This window comes from Arvicola amphibius, chromosome 3 (assembly GCF_903992535.2).
Source record: "Arvicola amphibius chromosome 3, mArvAmp1.2, whole genome shotgun sequence".
In the NCBI taxonomy this organism is placed as follows: Eukaryota; Metazoa; Chordata; class Mammalia; order Rodentia; family Cricetidae; genus Arvicola; species Arvicola amphibius.
Genome location: NC_052049.1, coordinates 73,151,903 through 73,167,169, shown reverse-complemented (window position 1 = coordinate 73,167,169; position 15,267 = coordinate 73,151,903). Strand labels below are relative to the sequence as shown.

The 15,267-nt window shown below is 37.6% G+C and overlaps 1 protein-coding gene across 1 annotated transcript in view; it reads right to left on the bottom strand.

The window, feature by feature from the left end:
- Cwf19l2 (CWF19 like cell cycle control factor 2) overlaps window positions 1-15,267 on the bottom strand; it is a 111,884-nt gene that overhangs the window by 64,915 nt on the left and 31,702 nt on the right. The window contains exons 10-12 of the mRNA XM_038324071.1: window positions 15,035-15,127; window positions 12,166-12,279; window positions 10,178-10,315 (exon numbers count right to left, since the gene is read on the bottom strand). Coding sequence (XP_038179999.1) covers window positions 10,178-10,315; window positions 12,166-12,279; window positions 15,035-15,127 — 345 coding nt within the window. The remainder of the gene's footprint in view (window positions 1-10,177; window positions 10,316-12,165; window positions 12,280-15,034; window positions 15,128-15,267) is intronic.

Sequence of the window (15,267 nt, the reverse complement as noted above, 5' to 3'; positions counted from 1 at the left end):
GATAAGGAAGCAGAGAAAGAAATCAGAGAAGCGTCACCTTTCACGATAGCCACAAATAGCATAAAATATCTTGGGGTAACTCTAACCAAGGAAGTGAAAGACCTATTTGACAAGAACTTTAAGTCTTTGAAGAAAGAAATTGAAGAGGATACCAGAAAATGGAAGGATCTCCCTTGCTCTTGGATTGGGAGGATCAACATAGTAAAAATGGCAATACTACCAAAGGCAATCTATAGATTAATGCAATCCCCTTAAAGATCCCATCAAATTCTTCACAGATCTTGAGAAGACAATAATCAACTTTATATGGAAGAACAAGAAACCCAGGATAGCCAACACATCTTACACAATAAAGAACTTCTGGAGGCATTACCATCCCTGACTTCAAACTCTATTACAGAGCTAAAGTATTGAAAACAGCTTGGTATTGGCATAAAATCAGAGAAGTCGACCAATGGAATCGAATAGAAGACCCAGATCTTAACCCACAAACCTATGAACACCTGATTTTTGATAAAGGAGCTAAAAGCACACAATGGAAGAAAGAAAGCATCTTCAACAAATGGTGCTGGCATAACTGGATGTCAACCTGTGGAAGAATGAAAGTAGATCCGTGTCTATCACCATGCACAAAACTCAAGTCCAAATGGATTAAAGTCCTCAATATCAATCTGAACACACTGAACCTGTTAGAGGAGAAAGTGGGAAGTACTCTACAACATTTGGACACAGGAGACCGCTTCCTACGCATAACCCCAGCTGCACAGACATTAAGGGCAACATTGAATAAATGGGACCTTCTGAAGCTGAGCAGCTTCTGTAAAGCAAAGGACACTGTCACTGAGACACAAAGGCAGTCTACTGACTGGGAAAGATCTTCACCAACCCAGCACAGACAAAGGCCTGATCTCCAAAATATATGAGGAACTCAAGAGACTAGACTTTAAAATGCTAATTAACCCAATTAAAAATGGGGCACTGAACTGAACAGAGAATTCTCAACAGAAGAAGTTCGAATGGCCAAAAGACAAGGGCATGCTCAACCTTTTTTAGCAATCAGGGAAATGCAAATCAAAACAACGTTGAGATACCATCTTACACCCTGTCAGAAATGGCTAAAATCCAAAACACCAATGATAGCCTTTGCTGGAGAGGATGTGGAGTAAGGGGTACACTCATCCATTGCTGTGGGAATGCAAACTTGTGCAAACCGCTATGGTTTTTTGGTTTTTTGGTTTTTTGGTTTTTTGGAGACAGGGTTTCCCCATAGTTTCTAGTAGTCTGTCCTGGAACTAGCTCTTGTAGACCAGGCTGACCTCGAACTCATAGATCCCCTGCCTCTGCCTCCTGAGTGCTGGGATTAAAGGCGTGCGCCAACCACCGCCCGGCTTGTGCAACTGCTTTGGAACGCAGTGTGGAGGTTCTCAGGAAATTTGGGATCAATCTACCCCAGGACCCAGCAATCCCACTCTTGGGAATTTACCCAAGAGATGCCCAATCATATTACAAAAGCATTTGTTCAACTATGTTTATAGCAGCATTATTTGTAATAGCCAGAACCTGGAAACAACCTAGATGCCCTTCAGTGGAAGAATGGATGAAGAAAGTGTGGAATATATACATATTAGAGTACTACTCGGCGGTAAAAAACAATGACATCTTGAATTTTGCATGCAAATGGAGGGAAATAGAAAACACCATCCTGAGTGAGGTAACCCAGGCCCAAAAAGATGAACATGGGATATACTCACTCATAATTGGGTTCTAGCCATAAATAAAGGACATCGAGCCTATAATTCGTAAAAAATCCTGGAGAAGCTATATAAGAAGGTAAACCCAAAGAAAAACATATAGTTATCCTCCTGGATACTGGAAGTAGACAAGACTGCCGGACAAAAATCGGGAATATAGAGGTGGGGTGGGATGTTGGCAGGGGGGATGGGGAGAGAAAAGTGTGAAGTGGAGGATGGGAAGAGCCTGGGGGAATAGGATGGTGGGAATATAGGAAGGGTGGATATGGGAACAAGGAATTATATATCTTACTTAAGGGAGCCATTCTAGGGGTTGGCAGAGACTTGACTCTAGAGGGGTTCCCAGGTGTCCAGGAAGACGCCCCCAGCTAGGTACTTGGGCAGCTGAGGAGAGGGTACCAGAAATGTACAGATCCTATTGCCATACTCATGAATATCTTGCATATCACCATAGAACCTTCACCTGGCATTGGATGGAGAAAATGACAGAGCCCCACATAGGAGCACCGGACTGAGCTCCCAAGGTCCTGATGAGGAGCAAAAGGAGGGAGATCATGAGCAAGGAAGTCAGGACCATGAGGAGTGTGTTTACCCATTGAGACGGTGGGACAGATCTAACGGGAGACCACCAACTCCAGTTGGAATGGGACTGATGGAACAGGGGACCAACCGACTCTCTGAATGTGGCTGTCAGTGGAGGAGGAATGAGAAACCAAGACAACGGCAATGAACGTGAACTCTACAGCATGGACGGGCGCACTGTGAAGCCTTGTCAGTTTGGTTGCTCACCTTCCTGGACTTAGGGGGGAGCTGGGAAGACCTGGACTTAACATAGTGAAGGGAACCCTGATGGCTCTTTGTCTTGGAGAGGGGTGGAGTGGGGGTATGGGTGGAAGGGAGGGGAGGGAAGGGGGAGGAGGAAGGGAAGGAGATGGAATCTTTAATAAAAAAAAAAAAATTGGTAACCAAAAAAAAAAAAAAAATGAAAGAAAGAAATCATGGATGCCAGCCCATAGTACTATACCCAGCAAAAATGTCGATCACCATAGAAGGACAAAACAAGATATTCCATGACAAATCTAGATTTCACCAAAACCTAGCCACAATCCAGCCTACATAAAATGCTAGAGGGAAAACTGAATCTCAAAGTAAGGGGTTGGGAAAAAAATATACCAATCATATGACCTAAGAAGAACAAGTGGGTGTATCTATCCTACTATCTAACAAAATAGAGTTCAAGCAAAATCAGTCAAAAGAGACAAAGAAGGACATTTCATATTAGTCACAGGAAAAATCCATCAAGAGGAAATTTCAATACTGAATATCTATGCCCCAAATACAAGGGCACCCTCATATGTCAAAGAAACACTTCTAAAGCTTAAATCATATATTAAACCCACACACTGAGAGGAAGTCTTCAATACTCTTCTCTCACCACTGGACAGGTCAATCAGACATTGAACAGAGAAATAAGAGAACTAAGAGATGTTATGACTTAAATGGACTTAACAGATATCTATAGAATATTCCATCCAAACAGAAAAGAATATATCTTCTTTTCAACACCTCATGGAACCTTCTCAAAAACTGACCACATACTTGGTAACAAAACAAACCTCAACAAATATAAAAAAATTGGAATAACCCAATGTTCCTTTTTAGATCACCATGGTATAAAACTAAAAGTCAGCAGCAATACTATTCCAGAAAACCCACAAACACATGGAATTAAACAATGCTCACCTGAATCATCAATGGGTCTAAACTTCAATGAAAATGACCACACAACATGCCAAATTTATGGGACACAATGAAAGCAGTGTTAAGAGTAAAGTTCATAGCACTAAACACTCACATAAAAAACTGCAGAAATCCCACACTAGTGAATTAACAGAACATCTAACAACTTAGAACAAAAAGAAGCAAACTCACATAAGAGAACTAGATGGCAGGAAATATTCAAAGTGAGAGCTGAAATCAACAAAATAGAAATGAAGATAACAATATAAGGAATTAATGAGACAAAAAGCTGATTCTTTGAGAAAGTCAACAAAAGAGACAAATCTTTATCCAAACTAACCAAAAGGCAGTGAGAGAATATCCAAATTAACAAAATCAGAAATGAAAAGAGGGACATAATAACAGACACGAAGGAAATACAGAGAATCATCAGGTCATATTTCGAAAATCTGTACTTCACAAAATTGGAAAACTTAAAGGAAATGGACAACTTTCTGGAGAAATATCACTTACCAAAATTAAATCAAGACCAGATAAGCAAGACCTATAACTGCTGAAGAAATAGAAACAGTCATCAAATTCTCCCAAACAAAAAAAAGCCCAGGACCAGATGGTTTCAGCTCAGAATTCTTCAAGACTTTCAAAGAAGAACTAAGACCAATACACCTCAAAATATTTGACACAACAGAAACAGAAGGAACATTGCCAAACTTTTTATGAGGCTACAATTACCCTGATACCGTAACCACTGAAAGACATTATTAAGAAAGAAAATTACAGACCAATCTCACTCATGAACATTGATGCCAAAATACTAAATAAAATATGAGCAAATCGAATCCAAGAACACATCAGAACCATCATCAAGTCGGCTTCATTCCACAGATGCAGGGATGGTTCAACATACAAAATCTGTCAACGTAATCCACCATATAAACAAGGTGAAAAATAAAAACCACATAATCTTCTCATTAGATACCAAAAAAGCTTTTGACAAAATACAATATCCCTTCATGATAAACGTCTTGAAGAGAGCAGGAATACAAGGAACATACATAAACATAATTAAGGCAATATACAGCAAGCCCACAGCCAGCATCAAACTAAATGGAGAGAAACCACCAGCTATTCCACTGAAATCAGGTACAAGACAAGGTTGTCCACTCTCTCCATATCTATTTGATAAAGTTCTTGAGGTCCTAAGACACCAAAGGGAGATCAAGGGGCTACAAATCGGAAAAGGAGAATTCAAACGCTCACTGTTTGCTGTAGGATAATTTACATAATTGATCTCAAAAATTCTACCAAACACTTCTACAACTCATAAACACTTTCAGCAATGTAGCAGGATACAAGATTAACTCAAAAAAAAAAAAAAAAATCAGTAGCCCTCCTGTACACAGATGATAAAAGGGCTGAGGAAGAAATCAGAGAATCAACAACCTTTACAATAGCCACAAATAGCATAAAATATCTCAGAGTAACTCTAGCCAAACAAGTGGAAGAGTTGTATGACAAAGACTTTAAATCTCTGAAGACACCAGAAAGTAGAAAGTTCTCCCATGCTCTTAGGTAGGCAGAATTAACATAGTAAAAATGGCAATCTTACCAAAAGCAATCTATAGATTCAACACAATGCCCATCAAAATCCCAGTAAAATTTTTCAAAGAATTTGAAAGAATGGTACCCAACTTCATATAGAAAAGCAGAAACCCCAGGATAGCCAAAACAATCCTGTACAATAAAAGTACTTCTGGAGGCATCACAATCCCTGACTTCAAACTCTACTACAGTGCTACAGTACTGAAAACAGCCTGGTATTGGCATAAGGACAGGAGGCCCAATGGAACTGAATAGAAGACCCAGATATCAATCCATACATCTTTAAAACCTGATCTTTAAAGAAGCAAAAAATATCAAATGGAAAAAAGAAAGCATATTTAACAAGTGTTGCTGGGATAACTAGATATCAACATGTAGAAGAATGAAAATAGACCCATATCTATCACCATGCCTAAAACTCAAGTCCAAATGGATCAAAGACTTCAACATAAAGCCAGCCATACTGAACCTTACAGAAGAGAAAGTGGGAAGTACACTTGAATGCTTTGGCACAGGGAACCACTTCCTAAATATAACTCCCGCAGCACAGACATTGAGAAACTGAAAAGCTTCTGTAAAGCAAAGGACACAGTCAACAACACAAAACAACAGCCTATAGAATGGGAAAAGATCTTCACTAACCCCACATCAAACAGCGGTCTGATCTCCAAAATATACAAAGAACTCAAAAAACTGGACATCAAAAGATCACGTAATCCAATAAAAAAAATTGGAGTACAGACTAAACAGAGAACTCTCAACAGAGAAATCTAAAATGGCTGAAAGACACTTAAGAAAATGTTCGACATCCTTAGTCATCAGACAAATGCAAATCAAAACAACTCTGAGATTCCTGTAAAAATGGCCAGGATCAAAAACACTGATGACAACTTATGCTGGAGAGGCTGTGGGGAAAAGGGAACACTTCTGCATTGCTGGTGGGAATGCAAGCTGGTACAACTTCTTTTGATGTTATTGTGGCGATTTCTCAGAAAATTAGGAAACAACCTTCCTAAGACCCAGTAATACCACTTTGGGGTATATATCCAAAGGATGCTCAATCGTGCCACAAGGACATGTGCTCAACTATGTTCATAGCAGCTTTATTTGTCATAGCCAGAACCTGGAGACAACCTAAATGCCCCTCGACCGAAGATAGGAGAAGGAAAATGTGGTACATTTACACAATGGAGTACTACACAGCAGAAAAAAATAACAACAGCTTGAATACTGCAGGAAAATGGATGGAACTAGAAAACATTATTTTCAGTGAGGTAACCCAGAGACAGAAAGACAATTATCACATATACTCACTCATAGGTGGTTTTTAAATATAAAGCAAAGAAAGCCAGCCTACAAACCACAATCCCAGAGAACTTAGACTACAATGAGGACACTAAGAGAGACATACATAGATCTAATCTACAAGGGAAGTAGAAAGTAAAAAAAGACAAGATCTCCTGAGTAAATTGGGCGCGCGGGGACCTTGGGGGAGGATTAAAGTGGAGAGGGGAGCGGCAGGGAGGGGAGCAGAGAATAATGTAGAGCTCAATTAAAAAATGAAAATAAATCAATGAAAAAAAAGAAGCTACTTTGGGCCTAGGGCAGCGTAGAATATAGCCAGGCTGGAAGAGATATATAGACAGAATGGGTGGAGTCAAGAAAAAGCCATGTAGCTGCCAAAGGAGATAGACCTCCAAAGTTTACCTCCGTAAGCCACAGCCACATGGCAAAACACAGAAATTAAGAGAAATGGGTTAATTTAAGATATAAGAGTTAGTCAAGAATATGCCTAAGGTATTGGCCAAGCTGTGGTGTAATTAATACAGTTTCTATGTGATTATTCAGGTCTGAACAGCCAGGAAATGAACGAGCAGCCTCAACCTACAAAATGGCAGCCAGAATGAGGCAAGAATTTTCATGTGAAGTCTAAGATTTATTTTTGAATGGTTTTTAGATCCGCAAAAACAGGAGCCAAGCAAAGCTTCTTCGTAACAACATTTTTTTCAGATAGGCTCTGTTTGTTGGTGGCGAGCAGGGGCACCACAGCTCCATTAACAGAAGGCTTACTGACTTAGTATAAGAAATGATGGTTTCCTAGTTCATGCTGGCATCATAAACACTATTTAAGGAGGCCAAGCACTTAAACGAGGTTTGTGAGCAGCATGCTACTAGTTGCTTAATGGTGAAATAGACCCACTGTAACCCTGGAGCTAGGGTGTAGAGCATGGCTCTCAGAGGCAGTGAACATGCCTCCACCATGTTAAACTGGGCAGAGCCAAAAGGCAAAGCAACCTTAGTCCTAGCCACACCCATTTAGCATATTTAAAAAAAAAGTGCTCCTGGTCAAAAAAAAATTACAGATATGCACAGATAAGGACAAATTTAGATGAAAAGACCTCTAAATGGGTCACATTGTTAGATAAATGTATATAGGCTTAGCAGAGAGAAGAAAAACTATTAATAGACAGCTATAAAAGGAAGTGGTTTAAAAAAACAGTCTTTAAAGAGACAGAGTACAGACAGTCACAGATTAAAGGAGTAAAGGAAAAAATGCCACGTAAAGATGGAAAATATACAGAGAATCTGGATTATGTATATTATTGTGTTTTCTTTGAATTTTTTGGCTGTGAAGGAGCTAAGTATAGAGAGACATTGCATTGTACAGGCTGCTAAGATAAACCAACAGTTATTTTAAAGGTATCTTGACTTCAAAATTTGGGTCTAAGGATATGTTGCTTTGGAAAAGAAGTTCTGTTTTTGTTTGCACAGAGGATGAGAACCTGTGAATTCCTTCCATACTAAATGGTTTGATGGAACAAGACGCCCTAAAAGGTCTCTATAACCCCCAAAATTATTTCTCCAACACAAATCAGGAAGCAGTTTGGAGAGAACTACATCCAAATTCCAAAATACTGTTTATAAATGTTTGTTTTCATTTTAAGGGGATATAATATAGAGATGAATACTTTGCCTTGTTATGGATCTTGGTTTATTGATACAAATTTTAGGTCAATTTTGTTATATGTATATTTCTGCTCTTTGATTAAGGTATTGTATTTGTACAGCTCATTTAAAAATGTGATATATAATTAAGAAATATAAGCTAATACACATCTATAATAATTAAGCTTGTAGTCATGTTAGGTTTTCTAGATGTATAGAGATATATTTCAGATGAATAGGTATTTTTCAAACCTTTCAAAAATTAACAGAATATGGCATTTAAATGTTTAAGAAATTAGGACTTTACGTGACAATGAGACACATCTGTTACAGGCAACACCAATCTACTTCAGGAGGGTAATGGGTATTCAAAAGGCTCCTTATGAAATTTGCTAGCCATTTGGGAAAGAAACAGCTCTTGCCTGGACTGCTTGATGGTATATTGTATAAACTGGACATGCAGGACCCGCAGAAAAATGACTGCTGAAGTTGCCTAAAGAAGATGAGACAGTCCTTCAGGGTTCCTCCTTCACGAAAGAGCCTGCCAGATATTCTGCAGGACACAGATGAAAGTGACTGATAAACTGCCAATATAGGCAGAACTGTCTTTAAAATTTCTTGCTTCACAGAAACATCTGCCCAATTCTATGGGCCTATAGGCTGAAGATGGATGCCCCAAAAGTACAGAAAAACTTCGGGTAAACTTGTCCAGGCAGCAAGATGTCTTTGTCAATTCTAGGATTTTGGAAGTTGCTTACAATACACTTCCTGTTAAGTTAGGTAATATTATATCCTTCTGGGGTCTTTGATAGAGTTGAAGAATAGAGAGTTATAATTATAGTTTTCCTTAGTTATGATAAAAGATAAAGTAGATATAAATATTGTAACTATAATTCTTGGTTGGTACCTATTTTGCTTTATGTAACTTTACTGTGTTAAAGTTAAAACCTTCCTTTTTATTTAGACAGAAAAGGGGAGATGATGTGGGATTACCCTCAGTATGCAGTGAATACCACTGATTAAAAAAAAAAGAAGCTGCTTTGGGCCTAGGACAGGGCAGAATATAGCCAGGCTGGGGCGGGGGGAGGAGAGAGGAGAGAGAGAGAGAGACAGAGAGAGAGAGAGAGAGAGAGAGAGAGAGAGAGAGAGAGAGAGAGAGAGAGAGAGAGAGGGGAGAGAGAGAAAGAGAGAGAGGGAGGGAGGGAGAGGGAGAGGGAGAGGGAGAGGGAGAAGGAGAGGGAGAGGGAGAGAGGGAGGGAGATGCCATTTGGCTGCCAAAGGAGACAGATGCCAGAACTTTACCTAGTAAGTCATAGCCACAAGGTGATACACAGATGAAGAGAAATGGATTAATTTAAGATATAAGAATTAGCCAGGAATTTGCCTAAGCTATTGGCCAAGAAGTGTAGTAATTAGTACAGTTTCTGTGTGATTGATTATTCCAGTCTGAGTTTTTGAGAAATGAACAGGCAGCCTCTGCCTATAGAGTCTGAACAGATAAAAACCATACAAGGTTCCAGCACTAAGAGGAGAAGTGGACATGAGCCCCCAACCCTAACCCAAAAGTTATCTTCAAGTGTGGAGTCTTACTCGGTATACAAACCACACTTAATGGAAGCCCCATACCCAGTATTAGATGGACAATATGTAACAAATGACTTTTTGTCTCATAATGCTTTATTTGGGGCACTTTTTAACCTTACTGGTCTTTGCTTGTATATCACAGTTTTTGATTTTGTGTTTCATGGAGTGTGGGTGTGTTTGTGTAGGGGTGGGCATGTTTCTCATGCATCTTTATTTCCTTTTGTTTATTTTACTCTGGCTTGTCTGTTTATTTTTTAGAGAGAAAAAGAGAGAGATTATGGAGCTGAATGGATGGGCAGGTGGGTAATGATCTAGAAGATGAGGCAGGGGAACTTTTATCAGAATATATTTTATGGAAAAAATTACAATTAAAATATTGGGTAAAATCACATGCAATATTTGCCTTAATATTTTCCTAATATACCATATAAAAAGTTCAATATAATGAAATATATTAGTTAATTAATATAAGATTAGACTTTTTAACATGTACACCACTGTTAGTTACGAATCAGGTTCTCACAATGCAAAGGTTTGCTAGCACTCTATCTTACCTTAGATGTCATTCTCATGAAAAGTCTGTTTTGATCAATATCTGTCCCCATCTTCTCATTTTTTACTAAATCCTTGAGACTCAGATGATCATCATCAGGAAAGTATCGGATCCTTTCTTTATCCTCATGGGTTGAAACCTAAAGCAAAGAAAACATAATAAAGTCTCAGCAGATGTTCTGAATGGGTTATCCATAAATCTGGTAATAAGTGTTAAAAAAAATCCCAACACATATCACAACTGTCCCTTCCACATGAAAGAAAGTCCAAAAGAAAGTACTTCTTCCTTTTTTTGTCTTTCTTCCCAGGAGGGAGCAATCATTAGCTGACTGCCAAGTTTGGCCAAAGATTACAACTGTCCTGTCCCTATCTCTCCTGCTCTCCATAATTACAACTGCCCTACCCCCTTTCTCCTGCTCTATCTCTCCTACTCTCCCTTACACCTAAAACTCCTTACATGGTAGAAGAAAGACTGCCATTATTCAGGCAGGAAATAAGAATTAAAAAACAAAAACAACAACAACAAAAAAAAGAGGTAAACATCTACTACTCTGGGTCTAATGGTTGTAACCCTCCACTGACTCATGTGTTACAAGGAGTCAGAACTTTAGAGAGGTAAGATGTAGCCCTCATGAGTAAGATTAGTATCCTATAAAGATATGAGAGCACCTGCTCTGTGTCTGCTCTCTACTACGTTAGAATAAATGAGAAAGCATCACTGTAAACTCAAATTTGGAATCCTCATTCTCCAGTACTAGAAGAATACATTTCTGTTAGCCAGGCCACCAACCTAACAGATTGTTCTGATTGTCAGACCTATAAATTATGCATTTCTAACCACTAATTATTCTATAAACAGCTTTATCAAAAACAAAACTGATATTCTGAGGCCATATAATTCAGCCCTGGGTTTTCCTCAGTTGTTTCCTTATCCACATGTGAATCACAAAGTGCGATTTACTTTCTCCCTAGTCCAACCACTCATGTTAGTATTCAAATAGAACCCATCCTCTAACTTCTTTGCAATGCCTAAAAACAATGTCCCATCATTTATTCTAACATTGCTATTATTTTTTTCAGTAACCTGAACCTCATTTGATATGATTTCCCTGGCTCCATATACTTAATATTTGGCCTAAACTCAAAAATGCAAATCCCAGGCCTGAATGAATCTGTCTCTGACTTTAATCACTTGTTTAGGTTGTTCAGTAGTATGCAACTTAAAAAGGCTTTCATGACATCTGATATTGTGGTTATGGATCCCTAAACAGATCTGCCATTTTAATTGTTCATTTATTTTTCACCATATCTCTCCAGCTTCCCCATTATATTAGGAGTATCAATCTCATCTCTCAGTATTCAAGGAATTAATTAGTATCTAAAGTAGGATAGGCACTCAACAGGCAAACAACCAATAGTTGCCAAAAATTCCAAAGCAAACAAAAATTTTTATATTCAGTTATCATGATCTTCAATTTTTTAAAAAAAACCTAATTTATAGAAAATGGAGGTGTTGTTTTTACCACCTTTCCATACTCAAGGTAGTGCTAAAAATTACGTATCAGAGATGGAAGATAGAAAAGAAAATACAGTGTTTAAAAGCTCACACCCCCTATGTAATTAAGACATTACTGTATGTGAAGACCCTAACATTAGGCCTCAAACTAGGTGTTTACAATGACACCAGGTCTAGGAGGTCAAGCTTTTCTATGTGCAATATGGTAAATATGCAAAAGAAACTGAATACAATGTCAAAACTGTAAACTAAATTTAAAGTTGCAGTAAGCCTTCCATGTTCAGTCACTCCAAAACCATGGTTGAATTGTCTAGCATCTATAAAATGTAAAAAGGTACAACTAAGTATAAAAGTGAAAATTTATTATTTTTCAATATTTTCATTTCAAAAGAAAATACAAGTCTAATGCAAAATGAACTCCAAAGAGAAAAAGACAATTGTGAATTTATAAGTGAAAGCATATGCTACACATACGCCTTGTCTCTTTCTTCTTTTTGCTTTCAAATCCAGGGTTCCTCCAGGGGTGTTCACAGGCCACACTCTTCCAGACTCATCTGTTCTGGTAAGGATCACTTCTTCATCTTCATGCTAAGAAAAGGTTTAGTTAATATTTAAAATACTTATAATGCTAAATGTCCACACTTAACAACAACAAATTACAGAAAAGATTCTAGATTTCAGAAAGACCTATGGGTCATTTTAAGCCTCTTGGATTTTTAACACTCATTGTAAATTAACCATAAATGAAAAACAAGAGGGGGAGAAACCCAAAGTTCATTTTAGCATTTTTATAATTCAATTAATGAGGCAATCTTCAAATGATTCTGTTAACCATTTTTAACTGGGCACAATGCGGTTGAATCTAAGGCCTCATGCATAATACTAGGTAAGCAGCCAACCAATGAGTTATATTCTAACCCTGATATTTCCTTTTTTAAAAAGATTCTGAGATACAGTCTTACTAAATTATCCAAAGTGGCTTTGAACTCACTCTGTATTTCACACTGACCTTGAACTTGCCATATCCCACCCCCTCCTCCCACAGCGTTAAGATTCCAAGCTTGTGTTAAAGGCCCAGTTCAAACAGTTTCATCCAAATACATTGAAGGATGATAAAGGAAAGAACAAAGATGGTGGCATTGCCACAGAAGGCCATATTGAAGTCTGTGGTCTATGTTACCTCCAGAGACCAAATTGAGGCATATAATTCCTGCTGTAATCTGAGGGCCACGTTTGTTATCTGCTGCCAGCAGAGGCTGTGTACATCTATTGTCTATGCTCCCACGCCTTTAATCCCAGCACTTGGGAGGCAGAGACAGGCGGATCTTTGTGATTTCGAGGCCAGCCTGGTCTACAAGAGCTAGTTCCAGGACAGGCTCCAAAAGCTACAGAGAAGCCCTGTCTTGAAAACTAAAATAAGTGAATGAACGAATGAATAAATAAATAAATAAGTAAATAAGTAAATAAATAAATAAATAAATAAATGCCAGAATGTGACAGAGCTACCTGTCATATGCTGGTGATTCCAAGATTTATAGATTTCCTAGACCAGGGTGATGCTCAGAATGACCTGGGTGAAATATGTTATTAATGCAATAAAAGATCTAAAACCTGAACATTCATAGATCTTTGAAGTCAGCACACAGGAATTTTATGTTGATTCAATTCAACATAAAAATTGAGACATTTTGTATATTCTTATATTTTTACATGCATAAATGTTTAGTCTGCATACATGTGTACCACATGTGAAGTTTGTCTCAGAAGAGACTAGAAGAGTGATACAGATCCCATGGAAGTGGAGTTACACTTCCATGTGCAGACTGAAACTAAACTTACAGTTCTACCACCAAGACAGCTCTCTAGCCCCATTTCCTATATTCTTTAGTTTTTTCATAAAGTCAATCACATTTTATGACACTATCAGTTCAGCATGAACACAACACACACACACACACACACACACACACACACACACACATTTTATATATCTATAAACAACCTTAATTCTGCACAGAAAACAAGAGGAATTAAACTAAACATGGAAAGCCCAAGAATCTGTAAGGCCTTCAAATTCTGGCCCTGTACTTCTTTTCTTTTCTAGCTCTTCACAATTCTGGTAAATTTGCATTTTATTTCCATTTCACAGAAATAGTTACCTTCTTGTTCAACAAGGAAAACAAGAATGTAATCACAGCCAACCATCAGTTCCCAAGTAATTTTAAGAATATTCACATTGCTATTATTACGAGTCAAGAAAGCAACCATTATACTATTTGTGATTTTCTGTCTTGGCCTTTTCAGGCCAAGAAAAGGCAAACATTTTAAATATATAGAAGACCTGGAACACTGTAAAATAACAGAGTCCTCAATAAATGCTTGGTAAATGGAATTAACAAACCAGGGCCTCAAACTGATTGATACACTCTCAAAATTAAACCACTTCCTTCCCTTGGGTGTCACTTTGTTACTTTCATTTTCATGATGTTGCCAGTATAGAAGACCTAAACCAACTCATTTTATTCACTTACAACAGAGAGGTCTGTTCTATGAAGGAAAAAAAAGCCTGGTATTGCAAAGTGGCAAACATTTTTAATCCCAGTGGTTGGGAAGGAGAAGCAGGTGGATCTGTATTGAATTTAATGCCAGCTGATCTACAATTGTGAGTCCTAGACAAGAGTTACAGAGTAGAGAGCACTTATCTCATGAAGTTAAAAGTGAAGTTAGGCAAACCAGTCTTAACATCCATGTAATTTACTATTTTTTCTCCAAAAACGCAAACACATTTTCTGCTACAAATAGAAAGGATTTATAAATGCTTTCCATTTCGTAAGTGCTCCAGAGTTTTACATTATTCCCAACAAACACTGTTCAATCCACAATTTTTGACTTTACAAACACTGAAAGCAAATGTTTAATTACAAACATTTTCTATGGATATTCTTATAAACAAATCTCAATATGCTTTAGTCCTATCAATTCTTTATCTATAAAACAGCTTTATAGCTAGCAAAAATCATCCAAATGAAAGTTCTAAATAGGTAAGCATTTTTATCTGTTCCATTCAATAATAAATAGACAAACAAACCATAGACAAAATCATTTGTCTTATCTGAAATGAATATCTAATTCAATTCTTTTATTCTACTGTAGGAAAAAAAATTTAAGAACATCATCAAGCCACAAAATTTAGAATAAAAGATTTCCTTGGCCTGAGGATGAGGCTTTCACCAGGAAATGCTAGTGAAATTTACATATAGACACCTAGAATTACAATCCCACTGCTGTCGTATAATAACATTAAACAAAGTAATATACATTCAAACAAGCTTTCATTACTTACCCTTATTCTGGATCTTTGTGCTGATATCTGTGCTATGGTTTCTTTAAATTTATTTGCCTCTTTAAGTTGGGCTTTAAGTTGTTCAGCTAATTCCTTCAAAAGGAAAAATCAAATAGGTAAGCTGTGTTGTTAAATTTTCATTACAGAATATTTCAAAGTTATAAGGCAGTCAACACCTGACTTTGATAACCAATTGACACTAATTTTAATAAGCATTCTTCAGTTACAAATTT